The sequence below is a fragment of the Scyliorhinus canicula genome, chromosome 4, assembly GCF_902713615.1.
Source record: "Scyliorhinus canicula chromosome 4, sScyCan1.1, whole genome shotgun sequence".
NCBI classification, from domain to species: Eukaryota; Metazoa; Chordata; class Chondrichthyes; order Carcharhiniformes; family Scyliorhinidae; genus Scyliorhinus; species Scyliorhinus canicula.
This window is the reverse complement of record NC_052149.1, coordinates 4,290,191-4,310,987: the sequence shown is the minus strand read 5'-3', so window position 1 is coordinate 4,310,987 and position 20,797 is coordinate 4,290,191. Positions and strand designations below refer to the sequence as shown.

At 50.1% G+C, this 20,797-nt stretch overlaps 1 protein-coding gene across 1 annotated transcript in view; it reads right to left on the bottom strand.

Moving 5' to 3' along the window:
* The window catches only part of rabggtb (Rab geranylgeranyltransferase subunit beta), a 53,686-nt gene that overhangs the window by 27,791 nt on the left and 5,098 nt on the right, over positions 1 to 20,797 (bottom strand). Inside the window, exon 2 of the mRNA XM_038793415.1 lies at positions 6,298 to 6,374. Coding sequence (XP_038649343.1) covers positions 6,298 to 6,374 — 77 coding nt within the window. The remainder of the gene's footprint in view (positions 1 to 6,297; positions 6,375 to 20,797) is intronic.

The following is a 20,797-nucleotide window of genomic DNA, read 5'->3' as shown; positions in this document are numbered from 1 at the left end:
AAAAGGGCAGTCAAAGGGGAAGCAGAGGCCGATTAGGGAGGCAAGGTGCATTGCTGAAGTACTAAATTACCACTTTGAATCTCTCTCTATCAAGAACCAAGATGATACAAAAGTCACAGTGAAAGAGGAGGTAGTTGAGACACTGGATGGACTAACAATTCATAAAAAGGTGCTAGAGAGGCTGGCTTTACTTAAAGTTGATAAGTCAGCAGGCCCAGATGAGATGCAACCGAGGATACAGAATAATCATAATCTTTAATAGTGTCACAAGTAGGCTTACATTAACGCTGCAGTGAAGTTACTGTGAAAATCCCCTAGTTGCCACATTCCGGCGCCTGTTTGGGTACACAGAGGGAGAATTCAGAATGTCCAATTCACCTAACAGCACGTCTTTCGGGACTGTGGGAGGAAACCGGAGCACCCGGAGGAAACCCACGCAGACACGGGGAGAACATGCAGACTCCGCACAGAGAGTGACCCAAGCCGTGAATCGAACCGGGTCCCTGGCGCTGTGAAGCAACAGTGCTAACCACTGTGCTACTGTGCCACCCCAAGGAGGTAATTGGGAAAGGATTGGCAATAACCTTTCATTCCTGTTAGACACAGGGGCTGAGCCAGAGGAACGGGGAATTGTAAATGTTACACCCTTGTTCAAAAAGTGGTGCAAGGATAAACACAGCAACAAGAAGGCAGTCAGTTTAACCTTGGTGGTTGGAACGCTTTTACATATGATAATCAGTGCAGCAAATTGAATTAATTTGGATTAATTATGGAAAGTCAAGACAGATGTGTTATGGAAAAATCATGTTTCACTAATTTGATAGAATGTTTTGGTGAGGTAACAGAGAGGGTTGATGAAAGTAATGCAGTTGAAATAAGGTATATGGATTTTGAAAAGGTGTCAGATGGAATGTCACGAAACAGGTTTTTCAGCAAATATAAAACCCATTGACTAATAGAAATAGCATGGATTCTGTCACAGACAGGATGTTTTTGCTGTCTTACTATCCGTAGTCTGAGTGTTTTGCATGAAAAGAGGTGTGCTTTTTTTCTTATCCTTGAAATGTGTATTCCAATTAATTCATTCAGCAGCAAGCATTTGTGAGTTTAAACTCAAGGTTATTTATTCTCACACATGTATACCAAATTAATGAGACATCATCCTCATACTCATGCATACACATGCACGCACGTACACAGAGATTGAATACAAATGTAAATAGTGCACTTTTACAGATTACAGTTAATTCAGCCTCTAGTTTATGATTTTTGGTTTCCCACATGGCAGGCCTGTCATTTCTTGAATGAATTTAATGATTTAAAGTTGAAGCGAGGGTCTTGTAAAGTGAAGGGCTAACAGCAGAATGCACTTTTTTTTTTGCAAGAATATCTCGGAGGTTGATTCTTAGGTGCAGCTTGAAACTGGAACAGATTGACTACTTTGATTACTTGCAGCTAGTTCCAGAGTTTGATTCTGAGGTTGACTGATGACTGATGGTTCAACAGCATCCTGGGGGTAATAATGGTGCAGTCTCTGAAACCAGTTTCAATCACATGTCCCCCGGGTTCACACTTCTGAGGCCCACTCAGTCTGCTTTTGATGGGGGAGGCCATCGTGACATAACGTGAAGCTGATAGTGGCCATTGAGTTAAGGATATGCAGTCAGAGAGGGATGGGTGACCACCAGTCAGAAGAGGGGCTGGTAGTCAGGAATGCCCCATGTGCACCCCACTTAAGAACCATATTGAACAAGGGGTCAATTACAGCAGTGAGGAAGGATGATATATTAGCAGGGACGCTGCGAGTGTACGTTCGGCCCCTAAAGCAGTCAGGGAAAGTTAGAAGAGCACTTATGTCAAATCTCAGAGAAGTGTAAAAAGAGTAGGGTAATAATAGTCTGTGATTTCAGCTCCCCCAGTATTAATTGGGAGAGGAAAAGTGTGCAAAGCTTAAAGTGCCTCCAGGAGAGCTTTTTGAGCCAAGACATAGAGAGTCCTACAAGAGAGGGGGCGGTATTAGGGAATGAAGCTGGGCAGGTGGTAGAGATGTCCGTCGGGGAGCAATTCGGTGATGGTGACCATAACTTAGTAAGATTTAAGGTCATTGTGGAAAAGGACAAAGATGGACCGGAAATAAGGTTTCTGAATTGGGGGAAGGCTGATTTTAATTGGATAAGACAGGATCTGGCCAAAGTAGACTGGGAACAGCTACAGGAAAATCCACATCAGAGCATGGGAGTCATTCAAAAAGGAAATAAACAGAGTACAAAATCAGCATGTTTTAATGAAGGTAAAGGGTGGGAGCAACATGTCCAGAGAACCCTGGATGTCAAGGGAAATACAGGATTGGATAAGGAAAAGAAGGAAGGCTTATGGCAGATTCAGAGGGCTCGAAGCAGAGAATGCCCTCAAGGAATACAGAGAGTGCAGGGGGAGTTCTTAAAAAAGAAATTAGGAGAGCGAAGGTGGGGCATGAAAAAAACACTGGTGGACAAAATAAAGTAAATTCCAAAGGTGTTTTATAAGTATATTAAGGGCGAGAGGGTAACCAAGGGACCAGGAGGGCCTATTAGGACCAACAGTGGCAATCTGTGTGTGGAGCCTAACGACATAGGTGACGTATTCAATAAATATTTTGCATCTGCGTTCATGATGAGGGCAGCACGGTAGCATAGTGGTTAACACAATTGCTTCACAGCTCCAGGGTCCCAGGTTCGATTCCGGCTTGGGTCACTGTCTGTGTGGAGTCTGCACGTTCTCCCCGTGTGTGCGTGGGTTTCCTCCGGGTGCTCCGGTTTCCTCCCACAGTCCGAAGATGTGCAGGTTAGGTAGATTGGCCGTGATAAATTGCCCTTAGTGTCCAAAATTGCCCTTAGTGTTGGGTGGGGTAACTGGGTTATGGGGATAGGGTGGAGGTGTTGACCTTGGGTAGGGTGCTCTTTCCAGGAGTCGGTGCAGACTCGATGGGCCGAATGGCCTCCTTCTGCACTGTAAATTCTATGATAATCTATGACAATGTAGGTATAGAGAACAGGGAGGGTGACTGTGATATAATTGAACATATTAACATTGAGAGGGAGGAGGTATTAATGGTTTTAGCGAGCTTAAAAGTGGATGATCCCCAGGCCCAGATGAGATGTATCCCAGACTGTTGTGGGAGGCAAGGAAGGAGATTGGAGGGACTCTGACGCTAAATTCCTAATCCTCTCTGGCCACATGTGAGGGGCCAGAGGATTGGGGCACAGCTAACCTGATACCATTATTCAAGAAGGGAAGTAGGGGGAAAAAATAGGTCAGTGAGCCTAACATCAGTGGTAGGGAAATTATTGGAAAAGGTTCTGAGGGACAGGATTAATCTCCACTTGGAGAGGCAAGGATTAATGAAGGACAGTCAGCATGGTTTGTCAAAGGGAGGTCATATCTAACAAATTTGATTGGGTTTTTTGAGGCGGTGACCAGGTGTGTAGGTGAGGGTGATGCGGTTGATGTAGTTTACATGGCGTTCAGTAAGGCTTTTGACCATGTCCTGCATGGGAGACTGATCAAGAAGCTGAGAGCCCATAGGATCCAGGGGAACTTGGCAAATTAGATCCAAACCTGGCTGAGTGGCAGGAGGCAGAAAGTTGTTGTTGTGACTGGAAGCCTGTGTCCTGTGGTGTTCCGCAGGGATCGGTGCTGGGCCCCTTGCTGTTTGTCGTGTACATCAATGATCTAGACGGGAAAGTGAGTGGTATGATTAGTAAGTTAGCAGATGGCTAAAAATTGGTGACATGGTAAATAGCGAAAGCCTTCGATTACAGGATGGTATAGATGGGTTGGTCAGATGGGCAGAGCAATGGCAAATGGAATTTAACCATGCAAACTGAGGGTAGGGAGGTTATGCTGGAGCTGTATAAAACACTGGTTAGGCCCCAGCTGGAGTGCTGTGTGCAGTTCTGGTCGCCACACTATAGGAAGGATGTGATTGAACTGGAGAGGGTGCAGAGGAGATTCACCAGGATGTTGCCTGGGCTGGAGAGTTTCAGCTGTGAAGAGAGGCTGGTGAGGCTGGGGTTGTTTTCCTTGCAGCAGAGAAGGCCGAGGGGGTTCTGATCGAGGTGGACAGAATTATGAGGGACACAGATAGGGTGGATAGGGAGAAACCTTCCCTCTTAGTAGAGGGATCAATAACCATGGGACATAGAATTAAGGTGAGGGGCAGGAGACTTAGAGGGGATTTGAGGAAAAACCTTTTCACCCAGAGGGTGGAACTTGCTGACTGAAAGGTTGGTGGAGGCTGTTATAGGAGTGGTTTCAAGACCTGTGTATTGAGTCAGCTTCCACGTGAGGTTATTCCCTGTGGCTCAGCTCAGTACAGAGAGGATCAAACACAACAGCCTGGACAAAGAGGGCTTATTTAATCAAGTTTGTTACATGTACACGGAGAACAGACTGGATATCGGCCAAGACCTGTTCTGCCGAACAAAGAGCAAAACACAGGACTTATACAACGTTCAAAAATCAATAGGCCACCCCAGTTGGACACGATCCAATCCCTGAAGATGCTATTTTTAAACTTATCCAATAGAATCGCAAGTAGTGTTTAAACTTCACCCGATAGAATAGCAAGCAGTGCATGATTGATCCTCATCCTGACAGCTGCTTACAATCCCAGCAGCCCGTGCTGACTGTTTGTGAGAAACAGAACAACAGAACCAGCACCCTGAATTGTTTCACAAAGACAGGATGTCAGAAGTGATGTCCTTTGGTCAAGTTAGCTATCCTAAATCCCATTTGATTACTTATTACTGCTATGTCCTAAAAACACATGTTTAATGGTTAATAATGATTACTCAGTCCTATAATTCATCTCAATCCTTAATAAAATAACTTGTGTAAAACTACTCTAGTGGCATGCTAACGATTCAGTTTTAAGAGGTATCATCGCTGAACGCCCCCCCCCCCCCCCCCCCCCCCCCCCCCCCCCTTCCCCTTCAGAGATGGGAACCCTCACAACAATTAAAATACATTTAGATAAGCACTTGAAAGGCGAGAGGACACAAGGCTACAGACCAAGTACTGGAAAATGGCATTAGAATAGATAGATGCTTGATGGTAGGCACATACCCAGTTGGTCGAAGGGCACCTTTCTCTACTGTAAAACTCTATGACTATGATTATTGATGTGTTGAATACTCTGGATCCGTGGAGACTGCGTTTACCTCAGCAGTAACACATACAGGCTGCCAACACTTAAATAATACAACACTATTTTATTAAGCTGGAAACTGTTGAACATACTTTCACTGTGGGTCGACACTATTTTCGATTAAACTAAAGACCTATGCCTATCCTGACCAGTCTATGCACTCAGCACATGGTGAAGGATCTGTGCCGTAAGCTGTGAGCTCTGTCCTTCTTAGAGGCTGCATCCCGAATGAGCGGGAAAGCTAGTGCCCTCTGGCTTTATAGTGATTGTGCTCTAACTGGTGATTGGCTGCGGTGTTGTGTGTGTTGATTGGTCTTGCAGTGTGTCAATCAGTGTGTGTCTGCACCATGATATACTGATGTATATTATGACAATTATGAATGCTGATATAATTTCAAAAAAAGAATAAAACATTTATTATACAAGAAAAGATGAATGATATTAAACCATTTCTTCACCGCAAATATACCTTAACAGATATAATGGACTGGGGTGAGCACAGTAAGAAGTCTTACAGCACCAGGTTAAAGTCCAACAGGTTTGTTTCACCTGAGGAAGGAGCAGTGCTCCGAAAGCTCGTGTTTGAAACAAACCTGTTGGGCTTTAACCTGGTGTTGTAAGACTTCTTACTTAACAGATATAGACAGATGGCCATGATCGTATTGAATACAAAGCCTGGTCAAGGGGCTGAATGGTCTACTCCTGCTCCCATGTCTCAGAGCTTAAGTAAAACTGACACCGAGCCGTGTGGAAGATGTTGGGACAGGTGAGAAAAATCTTGGTGACAGGATTAGGTTTTAAGGCAGGAAAATGGTTTTGACAGAGATGAGGTGGGAGAGAGGAATATCTATTGCTGAAACAGCCTCCAGAACAGGCAGGCAGCTGACAAACTAAAGATCAAATGAGATAAAACATTAACGACAGGTGCAATAAATGGTGGCAGCTAATTGTCAGGCTGAAAGATTGCAACTGGAACTGACATATGGGACATGTAAATGCCCTGTGGGATTTATGGCAACATCCTTTTAATATCCCAGCAAGGAGACGTGGTAACATCCTCGATAAACCAAACATGCAAGGTGTGGCAAACCCACAACATTCCAACTTACAATCTCCGTTTCAGAATCAAGTTGAATCACAAGGGGAGGTTTCAATAGGTGGTTCCTGATGGGAACTGCCAGAGCCACTGAAATCATAGAATAGAACATAGAATTTGCAGTGCAGAAGGAGGCCATTCGGCCCATCGAGTCTGCATCAGCGCTTGGAAAGAGGACCCTACCCAAGGTTAACACCTCCACCCTATCCCCATAACCCAGTAACCCTCACCCAACACTAAGGGCAATTTTGGACACTAAGGGCAATTTAGCATGGCCAATCCACCTAACCTGCACATCTTTGTGACTGTGGGAGGAAACCGGAGCACCCGGAGGAAACCCACGCACACACGGGGAGAACGTACGGACTCCACACAGACAGTGACCCAAGCCAGGAATCGAAACCAGGGACCCTAAAGCTGTGAAGCAATTGTGCTAACCACTGTGCTAACCCTTGCAAGATGCAAATGCAAAACCCTTCTTCACATTAAACTGTGCCAGCGAGACAGTGAGACACCGGCTCCGAGGTACTGTTAACAGCAGATTTAGGAATATTGCTCCACATTGGTCAAAGTATTGAAAAGTTCCTGATGGGCAAAAATAGATTAAAAGCTCTGGAATCATTGAAGAAACAGTGGATGCAATGATGGAGAGGAAATTGATGCTGTAATCGAGATAGGTCAGCTAAATTGAGCCAAAAACTCTTCTTTATCTGTTCGTATTGGAGATCGTTCAGCCCCTTGAGTCTGCACTATCATTCAGTTAGAGTCTAGTGTATATGCACCTCAATTCCATTTACTCACCTTTGGTCCATATTCCCATACGGAATCATGGAATCATAGAATTCCTACAGTGCAGAAGGAGGCCATTCAGCCCATCGAGTCTGCACCGATCCTCTGAAAGAGCTCCTTACCTAGCCCAACTTCCCAGCCCTAAGTCTGTAACCCCATAACCCCACCTAACCTGCACATCCCTGGACACCAAGGGCAATGTAGCGTGGCCCATCTACCCTACACATCTTTGGACTGTGGGAGGAAACCGGAGCACCCGGAGGAATCCCACGCAGACACGGGGAGGACGTGCAGACTCCGCACGGTCACCCGAGGCTGGGATCGAACCCGGGTCCCTGGACTTGTGAGGCAACGGTGCTAACCACTGTGCCACCGCATCAGCCTAGGTGACAGTGATCGTTGTATCATCAGGTTTAGATGACGATGGAAATGGACAAGGAGAAACCCAGAGTAATAATAATTAACTGGGGGAAAGCCAACTTCAATGGGTTAAGAACGGATCTTGGATCAATAAATTGGAGTCAAAGGTTGGCAGGAAAAATGGCAGCTGAACAGGGGGCTACCTCCAGAGAAAAGTAATTCGGGCAGAGTCGAGTTATATTCCCTCGAAAGGGAAAGGGAAACAAATTTAGAGCTCAATGGATGAATGTGGTAAACACCACTCGTGATATATTACATGTATTACCGCACTGCCCGTGTATTACAGGTACTACGGTAAATCCCTGCCTGCTGGCTCCTCCCAGCAGGCGGCGTATAAAAGTGTGTTGTAATTGAAAATACAGAAAAATGTGTCATTTGAAACATGGAAGTCTGGCAATATCTGGTCTGAGAGGATACAGGGAAAGATCCCACAAAAGGTTAATAGCAGCTGCAAAGAGCAAGATTATAAAATGCAGATTCTTTCTCACAAGCAGGCTTATCAAACACACAGGTTTCATGTGGTAAGCTAAAACAATGGCTCACACCTTCATGGAATGTAACTATCTCAGGAAGCATCTGGAAAAGCATGGATGAGAGTTTCAATTGAATTAAGTGACGAATGTTTAAAACAGGCAGGTCTTTCAAGTCATAACCAAGTTAAATTTTAGCATACAGCTAAAAGCAAAGTTTCACACCTTCATTGAAATAAACTCTCTTAGTAAACAGCTGGAAAGGATCGATGATGCTCAGTCGCATTTGGTGTCAATTCTAAAGTGTAAAATTCTACGAACATCAAGTCAATTAAAATAAAATTGGAGACGACCTGTCTACGAGAGACATAATTTAAAGTCAAAATCAAAGGCAAAGTTATGAGCTGGGGACAATTGGAAAATTAAACGATTCGAAATCACTGAAATAAAAGTTAAATATTGAAACCAAAGCATTTTTTAATCAGATCTGAGAGGAGACGATATGCCCAAAATGAATAATTAGTTGTATTAAAATGTTTACATCAAAGATACTTTTTAACTATCAAAGTGAAACAAGCTTATTTACAATAAAGTCGTTAAAACTGAATAACTCTTGGAAAGAGACTATAAACCGGAAGAAAGGGGACAGCCAGCAGAGCCAGTGCCAGCTCTCACAGCTCGGTACATGGGAAGGACAGGACACAGCAACCGAGTTCACCAGCGAATACATCTCAAGAAGACCAGAATTTAAAGAAGATTGATTGTCAAGGTGGGCCTGAAGGTCACTTCAACCAACAGGAAGGATCCAGAAGCAAGATCTTCTTACCTTTCTGTAAAGAAAGTGTTTACAGCTTTAAAAAAAATAATAATAATAATAAAATAACTTAAAAGTTTTAACCTGAAACAGTGGTTATTAGCCTACTTTACTTACTTAATAACGCAGGACCCAGGACATCGATGCTACTAAAGGGTAAGTAGGTAAAATTCTTCGGTGAAGGTATGGGTTATACCGGGGGATAACTTGAAAATATAGTTTGACCTGAATAGCACCCACCGAAGCCTGCATCGGAGTCAGGGAGTGAGAATCCCTGTTCACCATTTAGAATGTCGGCCCTTTTTTGGTATAGGGGGAATTCTAAGAATAGTGGTGAGTTTTAACTTCAGTGTGCTCTCCTGAGCTGCTCCCATTCTGGTTCCAGCTGCAGGAGGCACAACATCTTGTGCAATAAAGCTTCGATTGCTTCACCATTCTCGTCTCGTGGTAATTGACGGTACATCAATTTATCGCACAAGATTTTAAAAGATGAACTTCCTAATCAAAGCTGATCGCCTGGAGCTGAGCCCTCACGCAGCCAACGCCACGTCCACCTTCGAGCACTGGCTAGCCTGCTTTGAAGGCTATCTCAGAGCAGCCACTGAAGAACTCTCAGACCCACAGAAGCTCCAAGTCCTCTACTCACGGGTGAGCCCTGAAATTTTTCCCCTCATCCGGGATGCGCCCACCTACACGGAAGCGATGACGCTCCTAAAGGGACATTATGTTAAGCCGGTGAATCAAGTGTACGCCAGGCACCACCTGGCCACGAGACGGCAACTCCCGGGGGAGACTCTGGACTATTTCTCGCGGGCCCTACAAATCCTCGGTAGGAACTGTGACTGCCGGGCAGTTTCGGCAGACCTACACACCGAACTATTAATCAGAGACGCTTATGTCACGGGCGTGAAGTCTACGTATGTCCGCCAGCAACTATTGGAAGGGGGCACGCTCGATCTTGCAGAGACTAGACAGCTTGTAAATTCACTAGAAGTGGCCTCCCGTATTCTAGAGGCCTACGCCCCCGACCACGCGGCACCCTCGTGGGCATCGTGGGCCCCACCAGCTGCCGACTCCAGCTCACCGCAAGCCTGTGCCACGCAGCAGCCAGTCACCTCCGGGGGGGGGGGGCCCGGCGCGGAGCGCGACCTGCAATGGGTGTGGGAAGAAAGGACACGTTGTTTCTGTTTGCCAGGTCCGGTCTGTTGCCGCTGTTTCCAGGCCCGGCATTTCTCCACCCCCCCACCGTGCGGCCCATGGGCGCCGCCATCTCCGGCGCCATTTTGGACCGTGCCTCAGGACCCCTGCTCGTCTGGCCGTTCACTGCCTACTGATGCCTCCGCCACCGCTGATCAGCTCTACTCCATTGAGGAGGTCAGGACCGTAACCAGAGACTGCCAAGTCTGCGCAGAGTGCAAGCCGCACTTCTACAGGCCAGAAAAAGCGCACCTGGGGAAGGCTTCCCGCCCCTTTGAGCGCCTCAGCGTGGACTTCAAAGGGCCCCTTCCCTCCACCGACCGCAACGTGTAGTTCCTCAACGTAATTGACGAGTACTTCACACCCTGAAATGACTACTGCGACGGCCATCAAAGCCCTGCACAGCATCCTCACCCTGTTCGGTTTCCCCACCTACATCCACAGCGATCGGGGATCCTCCTTCATGAGCGATGAGCTGCGTCAGTACCTGCTCAGCAGGGGTACCGCCTCGAGCAGGACGACCAGCTACAACCACCGGGGAAATGGGCAGGTGGAGAGGGAGAATGGGACGATCTGGAAGGCCGTCCTGCCGGCCCTGCGGTCCAGGAACCTCCTAGCAGGGCCGGCTCAAGGCACTGGCAACTCGGGCAGTCGCCCGGGGCGCCATGTGTTAGGGGGCGCCAGAGACTCGGGTCCCGCGCATGCGCAGTTAGGCCGGTGCCAACCAGCGCATGCGCGGTGGCCGCACTCCCCCAGGGTGGCCGCACTCCCCCAGGGCAGCCCCCCCCCTCGGTCCGCCCACCCCTCGGTCCGTCCCCCCCTCGGTCCACCCCCCCCTCGGTCCGCCCCCCCCCCCGGTCCGCCCCCCCCCTCGGTCCGCCCCCCCCTCGGTCCGCTCCCCCCTCGGTCCGCCCCCCCCTCGGTCCACTCCCCCCTCGGTCCGCTCCCCCCTCGGTCCGTCCCCCCCTCGGTCCGCCCCCCCCCCGGTCCGCCCCCCCCTCGGTCCGCCCCCCCCTCGGTCCGCCCCCCCCTCGGTCCGCTCCCCCCTCGGTCCGCTCCCCCCGCCCCCCCGCTCGGTCCGCTCCCCCCGCCCCCCGCTCGGTCCGCTCCCCCCGCCCCCCTCTCGGTCCCCGCCCCCGCCCCCCGCTCGGTCCCCCGCCCCCTGCTCGGTCCCCGCCCCCGCTCAGTCCCCGCCCCCCACCCGGTCCCCGCCCCCTGCCCCCCGCCCCCCGCCCCCCGCCCCCCGCTTGGTCCCCGCCCCCCGCCCCCCCGCTCGGTCCCCGCCCCCCCGCTCGGTCCCCGCCCCCCGCTCGGTCCCCGCCCCCCGCTCGGTCCCGCCCCCCGCTCGGTCCCCGCCCCCCGCTTGGTCCCCGCTCCCCTCTCGGCCCCGGCCCCCCCCGGCTCCCCCCCCCCCCCGGGGGTGAATGTGGTAAACACCACTAGTGACATATTGTGTGTATTACGGCACTGCCCGTGTATTACAGGTACTACAGTAAATCCCAGCCTGCTGGCTCCTCCCAGCAGGCGGTGTATAAAAGTGTGTACTCTCCTGAGCTGCTCCCATTCTGGTTCCAGCTGCAGGAGGCACAACATCTTGTGCAATAAAGCCTCGGTTGTTTCACCATTCTCGTCTCGTGGTCATTGACGGTACATCAATGACAAAAGTTAAGTTTAAGAAGAAAAAGTGTGATTGTGACAGGCAGGTCCGCTCCCCCCGCCCCCCCGCTCGGTCCGCTCCCCCCGCCCCCCGCTCGGTCCGCTCCCCCCGCCCCCCTCTCGGTCCCCGCCCCCGCCCCCCGCTCGGTCCCCGCCCCCTGCTCGGTCCCCGCCCCCGCTCAGTCCCCGCCCCCCACCCGGTCCCTGCCCCCTGCCCCCCGCCCCCCGCCCCCGCCCCCCGCTTGGTCCCCGCCCCCCGCTCGGTCCCCGCCCCCCCGCTCGGTCCCCGCCCCCCGCTCCCGCCCCCCGCTCGGTCCCCGCCCCCCGCTCGGTCCCCGCCCCCCGCTCGGTCCCGCCCCCCGCTCGGTCCCCGCCCCCCGCTCGGTCCCCGCTCCCCTCTCGGCCCCCCCCCCCCCCGGCTCCCCCACCCCCGGGGGTGAATGTGGTAAACACCACTAGTGACATATTGTGTGTATTACGGCACTGCCCGTGTATTACAGGTACTACAGTAAATCCCAGCCTGCTGGCTCCTCCCAGCAGGCGGTCGAATAAAAGTGTGTACTCTCCTGAGCTGCTCCCATTCTGGTTCCAGCTGCAGGAGGCACAACATCTTGTGCAATAAAGCCTCGGTTGTTTCACCATTCTCGTCTCGTGGTCATTGACGGTACATCAATGACAAAAGTTAAGTTTAAGAAGAAAAAGTGTGATTGTGACAGGCGTCAGGCAAAAATTGCATTCTCTTAAAGGAAAGTCATGTTGAATTAACTTGGAATTTCTTTGAGGAGGTATGGGAGCACAGTGGTTAGCACTGTTGCTTCACAGCGCCAGGGTCCCAGGTTCGATTCCCCGCTTGGATCACTGTCTGTGCGGAGTCTGCACATTCTCCCCGTGTCTGCGTGGGTTTCCTCCGGGTGCTCCGGTTTCCTCCCATACGTCCTGAAAGACGTGCTGTTGGGTGAATTGGACATTCTGAATTCTCCCTCTGTGTACCCGAACAGGCGGCGGAATGTGGCGACTAGGGGCTTTTCACAGTAACTTCATTGCCGTGTTAATGTAAGCCTACTGGTGACACTAATTAAGATTATTATTATAAAAACAGATTGTTGATGAGGGTATTGCTGTCGATGTAGTGTACATGGGCTTCCAAAAGACATTTGATACAGTGACACACAACAGGCTTCTGAACAAAGTTATAGTTATGGAATAAAAGGGAAATTGAATTCATGGGTACGGAATTGGCTGAGTGGCTGAAACAGAGTAACGGTTATGGATGTTTTTCAGGCTGGAGGGAGGTTTGTGGAGGAGTTCCTCAGGGTCAGTGTTGGGCCCCTTGCTTTTCCTGAAATACATCAATGATGCACATCATGGTGCACAGGGCACAGTTTGAAAATTTGCAGACGATACAGAAGTTGTGAGCACTCTGAAGAGTGAGCAGGATAGTGTACAAATGTAACAGGACAAAGACAAGTTAGTGTGATGGGCGGACAGGTGGCAGATGAAGTTCAATGCGGAGAAATGTGAAGTGATTCATTTTAGGAGGAAGGACATAGAGGGCCAATATAAAATAAGGGGTAAAATTCTAAAAGGGGTTGCAGATAGACCTGGGTGTAAGTCTTCATAAAGCCTTGAAGGTGGCAGGACAGATTGAGAGCACGATTAATAAAGCAAACAGTAACCTGGGCTTTACTAACAGGAGCAGAGAGCACAAGAGCAGGGAGGTTACATTAACCCTGTATAAAACACCAGTTCAGCCTCAGCTGGATTATTGTATCCAGTTATGGGTGCCACACTTTAGGAAGAAATGAAATGAAAATCACTTATTGTCACAAGTAGGCTTCAAATGAAGTTACTGTAAAAAGCCCCTAGTTACCACATTCCGGCGCCTGTTCAAGGAGGCTGGTATGGGAATTGAACCCACGCTGCTGGCCTGCCTTGGTCTGCTTTCAAAGCCAGCGATTTAGCCCTGTGTGCTAAACCAGCCCCTAAATGTGACCAGAATGTGAAGACATTGGCCAAACGCAAAGATTCATGAGAATGATTCCAGGGACGAGATGCTTCAGTTATGACGATAGATTGGAGAGGGTGGGACTGTTCCTGGAGAGAGGAAGGCTGAGAGGAGATTTAATAGAGATGTTCAAAATCACGAGGGGGGCTGGGCAGAGTAGACGGGGAGAAACTGTTCCCACTCGCGAAAGATGGAGAACGAGGCAGCACGGATTGAAAGCGATTGACAAAGGAAACAATAATGATTTGAGGAAAACCTTTTCATTTAGCGAGTGGTTTGGAATTCACTGCCTGAGAGTGTGGTGGAGGCAGGTTCAATTGAAGCTTTCAAAAGGTAATTCAGCGGATATTGGAAAGGGAGAATGTGCAGGGCCGTGGGGAGAAGGCAGAGATGGTACGAGGTGAATTGGTCATTCGGGCCACTGTCATGTGAGCCCGATGAACAACCTTAAATTGGATCAGGCTGAGCCTGGCACAGGTTGTGGATGCGTTGACTCGACTTAACGCGTCATCTTATAGACCAACCTCTATCTCTCCTCCCAGCTCCTCCTCCCACTTGCACTTCAGCACTTCGGTCTGCATCTCCTCTGACCCCATAAGTTCCTTCTAAATGTTGGAGACGCTCCCCTCCCCCACCCACCCTCTGGAAACTACCCTGTCCTGAATCCCCCTTAGTGGTAGGAGCGGGAAGGTTGACTCCTGTCTGCAGTAGGAAGTCCCGCATCTGCAGACATCTGAATTTGTTTCCCCTCGCCGACCCAAATTTCTCCTCCAGCGCCCTCATACTCGGAAAGCTCCCCTCTATAAACATATCCCAATCCTCCCTTTCCCTACTCTCTGCCATATCCAGAAACCCCCATCCATACTTCCTGGGGCAAACCAGTGATTATTACAAATTGGGGACTAGACCGATGCTCCATCTGCTCCCACATGTCTCCTCCATTGCCCCCAGACTCTCAGGGCTGCCAGCACCACGGGGCTGGTGGTGTGCCGTGCCGGCGGGAATGGCAGAGGCGCCGTTACCAACGCCCCCAGACTGGTGCCCTTGCATGAAGCCGCCTCCATACATTCCCATGCCGACCCCATCCCACCATCTACTTCCTGATCATGACTATATTCGCCGCCCAGTAATAGTTACTAAAATTTGGCAGCCAGCCCGCCCTCCCCCGACTCAGCTCAAGCATTACCTTCCTTACCCGCAGGGTCTTGCCCGCCCAAACAAAGCCAGAGATCACTTTGTTGACCCGTTTAAAAAAGGACCGCGGAACAAAAATGGGGAGACACTGAAATACAAACAGAAATCTCGGGAGGACCGCCATCTTCACCGTCTGCACCCTCCCAGCCATGCGACAATGGGAGCGCGTCCCATTTCCGAAAATCGTTCTTCATTTGGTCTACGAGCCGGGCCAGATTTAATTTATGCAGCCGGTCCCATTCCCACGCCACTTGAATGCCTAGGTACCTAAAGCTTCCCCCCACTAATCTAAACGGTAGCTCCCCCAATCGCCTCTCCCGGTTCCCATAACAGACTCCCCGAACAGGCGCCTGAATGTGGTGACTAGGGGCTTTTCACAGTAACTTCATTGAAGCCTACTCGTGACAATAAGCGATTTTCATTTTCATTTTTCATTTCCTGTCCCCTCGCCTGGACCACAAACATCTCACTTTTCCCCACATTTAGCTTATACCCAGAAAACCGGCCAAATTCCCCTAGAATCCTCCTGATTTCTTCCATCCCCTCTATTCGGTCCAATACATACAGAAGCAGGTCGTCTGCATAGAGCGAGACTCTATGTTCCCCCACCCCCGGACCAGCCCCTTGAGGCTCTCCGAGCAATGCCAGCGGCTCTATAGCTAGCGCGCACAACAGTGGGGAGAGGGGGCATCCCTGTCTCGTCCCCCGGTGCAGTCTAAAGTAGTCCGATGTTGTCCTATTCTTCCGTACGCTTGCCACAGGAGCCTGATACAGCAACCTGACGGAGTCAATAAAGCCCCGCCCAAATCCGAACCGTCCCAGTACCTCCCACAGATATTCCCATTCCAGATTCCTCATGATTTTAAGTAACTCCATCAGTTCACCCTTCAATCTTCTAAACTCAGGAGAACACAGTCCCAGTCTGTACAACACAAACAGAAAATGCTGGAAAAAACTTAGCTGGTATGGCTAATTCCAAAAGTTGGAAAATAAACCAGTCAGGTTACACTCGAAACGTTAACTCTGTTTCTTTCTCCACACACTGCTGAGTTTATCCAGCATTTTCATTTCTGATTTCCAGCATCCACAGTGTTTTGCTTTTATTTATCCTCCTCTAATCAAATTATAATCTTTATTAGTGCCACAAGTCAGCTTACATTAACACAGCAATGAAGTTACTGTGAAAATCCCCTAGTTGCCACATTCCGGCACCTGTTCGGGTACACAGAGGGAGAATTCAGAATGTCCAATCCACCTAATCTGCACGTCTTTCGGGACTTGTGGGAGAAAACCGGAGCACCCGGAGGAAACCCACGCAGACACGGGGAGAAGATACAGACTCTGCACAGTGATGCGCCATTATACAAATGTGCACATGTGAAGAGTTAATGTTATGTTAAGCCTAGCCACTAGAGGGAGCTAAGGGTCAGTACTATAAATTACACTGGCTCTTGGACTTGGGGGAGATTAGACTGGAGCTGACAACGATAAGATTAATATTATATTGCAGAGTTAGTTAAGATATAATAGTTATAGTTAGTAGATGGAGATAGTGTCAGTGAGTGTAGTTTAATTCTTACATGTAGGGCAGCACAGTGGCTAGCACTGTGGCTTCACATTGCCAGGGTCCCAGGTTCGATTCCCCGCTGGGTCACTGTCAGTGTGGAGTCTGCACGTTCTCCCCGTGTCTGCGTGGGTTTCCTCCAGGTGCTCTGGTTTCCTCCCACAAGTCCTGAAAGATGTGCAGGTTAGGTGGAATGGCCGTGATAAATTGCCCTTAGTGACCAAGAAAGGTTAGGAGGGGTTATTGGGTTACGAAGATAGGGTGGAAGTGAGGGCTTAAGTGGGTCGGTGCAGACTCGATGGGCCGAATGGCCTCCTTCTGCACTGTATGTTTTATGTTTGCTATTCAGAATAAGCGTAGAACTCAAATTTAGTCGTGCTAATAAAATTAGTTTAGTTCTTCAAAAGAGCTTTGTGTATCTTTGTGATCACTATGCCTTCCATCGGAAAACCCCTCACAAAGATCACCACAGGTGACTCAAGCTGGAATCGAACCTGGGTTACTGGCGCTGTGAGACAACAATGCTAACTACCGTACAATCTGTCCTCAGACTTTAACCCTTTTAGCTCAGGAATGATCCTAATCTATATGCTCCTCATCCCCTCCTCCATCAACACATGTATCCTGCATTGTGATGGTGAGAATTGAACACAGAGTTCAGCTGGGATTGGGTACAAAATCCTGTAAATTAAAGCTTCACTCCTTCAAGAGGTGAGGTAGTCGCCTGTAACCACTGGCTGGCTGGGTCCAATCGATGAAGACGAACATCTTGCCTAGATTTCTATTTTTGTTTCAGTGGCTCCCGGTTTTCCTGCCCAAGTCATTTTTCCAAAGGGTCAAACGGCTTATTTCCGGTTTTATTTAGGTGGGGAGGGCCTCGAGGATCGGGAGGGGGATGCTTCAGAGGCAGAGACAGGCAAGAGGTTTGGCACTGCCAGGTTTGATGTACTATTATTCAGCAGCGAACACAGAGAAGGTGTTGGGGTGGTGCGGTGACCTGGGGGCTCTCTGGGGTCAGATGGAGTCAGGGCCATGCAGAGGGACAGGTTTGGGGGCATTGGCGCCGGCAAAGTACTCAACGCACCCATTGGTGGTGCCCAAGCTAAAAATATGGAGGCACCTCCACCAACATATTAGGTTGGGGGCAGCTTCAAGGCCGGTGCCCATTTGTGCCAATCACCTGTTTGAGCCAACAAGGCTGGATGCCAGGTTTTGTACATGGAGGGTGGGAGAACTGCAGTGAGTGGGGGACTTATTTTTGGAGGGGTGGTTTGCCAGCCTGGAGAAGCGGCAGGAAAAGTTTGGGGTGATGGGCTGGGCAATGTTTAGGCACCTCCAGGGGTGGAGCTTTATAAAGAGGTCCCCCCCCCCCCCCCCCCCCCCCCCCCCCCCCCGGTGGCTGTTTCCATCTGCCTTATTGGAGCGGATTCTCTCCTGTTCGGGGTCGGAGGGCAGTACGTCCGGCATGTACGCGGGTCGCAGGGGAAGAGTGAGTTGGGTGGAAGTAACGAAAGTGAATTGGGTGGAGGAGTTGGGGGCCGATACTGGAGGAGGGGGTGTGGAGTGAGGGGCTGTGGACGGTGAATGTCACGTCATGTTCGCGAGACTGAACCCCATCCAGATATAGGGAGCGTTTCGAGGGCACCGAACTCAGGCCAGGAAGAGTTGGTTTGTTTTTGAGTGGCTGGAGGGTAGGGGGCGAGCGTTGTCCGAGGGCCCCCCACACAGCACACACACGTTTGTTCCTGTTCTAAGCTGGTGGGTTTCTGGAATTCCTCTTTGACACCACGTCAGCAATCCTAAATATGGAGTTAGAGCCAAGCCCCCGGATGGTTTTGGGGTTTCGGATGTGACGGAGTTTCGGACGGGTGCTGAGGCAGATCCTGCTGGGTTGGAGGTTGGCTACACCAGCGTGTACTTCCACATGGCCAGGGGATTTGATGGCGATTTTGCATTTGTATAAAGTGTTAAAAAAATTAATAAAAATGTTTCCAATAAAATGAATCCAAAAGCTGAGACCAGCTGGTGCAGTGTCATCATGTGGCCACTGGATGGCACCCTATAACCGTATCGACACACATGTGACAGGTGTTTTCACATAAACATGCGAGAGTCGGCCATTTGGTCCCTCGGCCCTCCTTCAGTAAGGTCGGATTGTGGCTTCAACTCCACATTATGCCTGCCTCTGATTCAAGTCTTTTCCTTTATTTGTTCACGGGGTGTGGGTGTGACTGGGCAGGCCAGCATTTGTTGCCCATCCCTAATCTCATTGCAGTGTTAATGTAAGCCTACTTGTGACACTAATAAAGATTATTATTAACTGCCCTTCGGAAGGTGGGGGTGAGCTGCCTTCTTAAACCGCTGCAGTCTCTGAGGAGTAGGTACACCCACAGTGCTGTTAGGGAGGGAGTTCCAGGATGTTGCCCCAACGACAGTGAAGGAACGGCCGATATATTTCCCAGTCAGGGTGGTGAGGGGCTTGGAGGGGAACCTCCAGGTGGTGGGGTTCCCAGGTATCTGCTGCTCTTGTCCTTCTAGATCAGGGGTGGGCAAACTACGGCCCGCGGGCCGCATGCGGCCCGCCAAAGGTATTTCTGCGGCCTACCAAGTCATTAAAAAAAAAAAAAAAAAAATTTTTTTTTAATTTTTTTTTTTTTTTTTTAAATTTTTTTTTTATGTTAATAGGGGGGGGGCTGTTGGGTTACTTACTGGTATAGGGTGGATACGTTGACTTGAGTAGGGTGATCATTGCTCGGCACAACGTCGAGGGCCGAAGGGCCTGTTCTGTGCTGTACTGTTCTATGTTCTATATGAGGCGCCCAGAATCATAACCAGGTGAAGTAATTATTTTACTTAATATACTATGCGGCCCTTTGTGAATTGTGAATTTCTGAATGTGGCCCTTGCACGGAAAAGTTTGCCCACCCCTGTTCTAGATGGTAGTGGTCGTGGGTTTGGAAGGTGCTGCCAAAGGAACCTTGGTGAGTTACTGCAGTGCATCTTGTAGATGGTACACACGGCTGCCAATGTGCATCAGTGGTGGAGAGAGTGAATGTTTAAATTGAATGAGGTACCAATCAAGTTGGCTGCTTTGTCCTGGGTGGTGTTGAGCTTCATGAGTGTTGTTGGAGCTGCGCTCATCCAGGCAAGTGGAGAGTATTCCATCACATTCCTGACTTGTGCCTTGTAGATGGTGGACAGGCTTTGGGGGAGAGGGGGTGGTCAAGAGGTGAGTTACTCACTGTAGGATTCCCAGCCTTTGACCTGTCCTGGTAGCCACAGTATTAATGTGGCTTATCCAGTTCAGTTTCTGATCAATGGCAACCCCCAGGATGTTTATTGTGGGGGGTTCAGCGATGGTAATGCCGGGGGTTCAGTGATGGTAATGCCGGGGGTTTCAGTGATGGTAATGCCGGGGGTTCAGCGATGGTAATGCCGGGGGTTTCAGCGATGGTAATGCCGGGGGGTTTCAGTGATGGTAATGCCGGGGGGTTCAGCGATGGTAATGCCGGGGGTTCAGCGATGGTAATGCCGGGGGGTTCAGCGATGGTAATGCCGGGGGGGTTTCAGCGATGGTAATGCCGGGGGTTTCAGCGATGGTAATGCCGGGGGTTCAGCGATGGTAATGCCGGGGGGTTTCAGCGATGGTAATGCCGGGGGGTTCAGCGATGGTAATGCCGGGGGTTCAGCGATGGTAATGCCGGGGGTTCAGCGATGGTAATGCCGGGGGTTTCAGCGATGGTAATGCCGGGGGTTCAGCGATGGTAATGCCGGGGGGTTCAGTGATGGTAATGCCGGGGGGTTCAGTGATGGTAATGCCGGGGGTTTCAGTGATGGTAATGCCGGGGGTTTCAGCGATGGTAATGCCGGGGGTTCAGCGATGGTAATGCCGGGGGGTTCAGCGATGGTAATGCCGGGGGGTTCAGCGATGGTAATGCCGGGGGGTTTCAGTGATGGTAATGCCGGGGGGTTTCAGCGATGGTAATGCCGGGGGTTTCAGTGATGGTAATGCCGGGGGGTTTCAGCGATGGTAATGCCGGGGGTTCAGTGATGGTAATGCCGGGGGTTTCAGCGATGGTAATGCCGGGGGTTTCAGTGATGGTAATGCCGGGGGTTTCAGTGATGGTAATGCTATCGAGGGTCAAAGGGCCTGTTCTGTGCTGTACTGTTCTATGTTCTATCGAATGTAAGGGGTGATGGTTAGACCCTCTCTTGTTAGGGATGGTCATTACCTGACACTTTTATGGTGCGAATGTAACTTGCCACTTGCCAGCCCCGAGCCTGGATATTGTCCCAGGTCTTGCTGCATTTGGACATGGGCTGCTTCAGTATCTGAGGAGTCGCGAATGGTGCTGAACATTGTGCAGTCATCCGCAAACTTCCCCACTTCTGACCTTATGATGG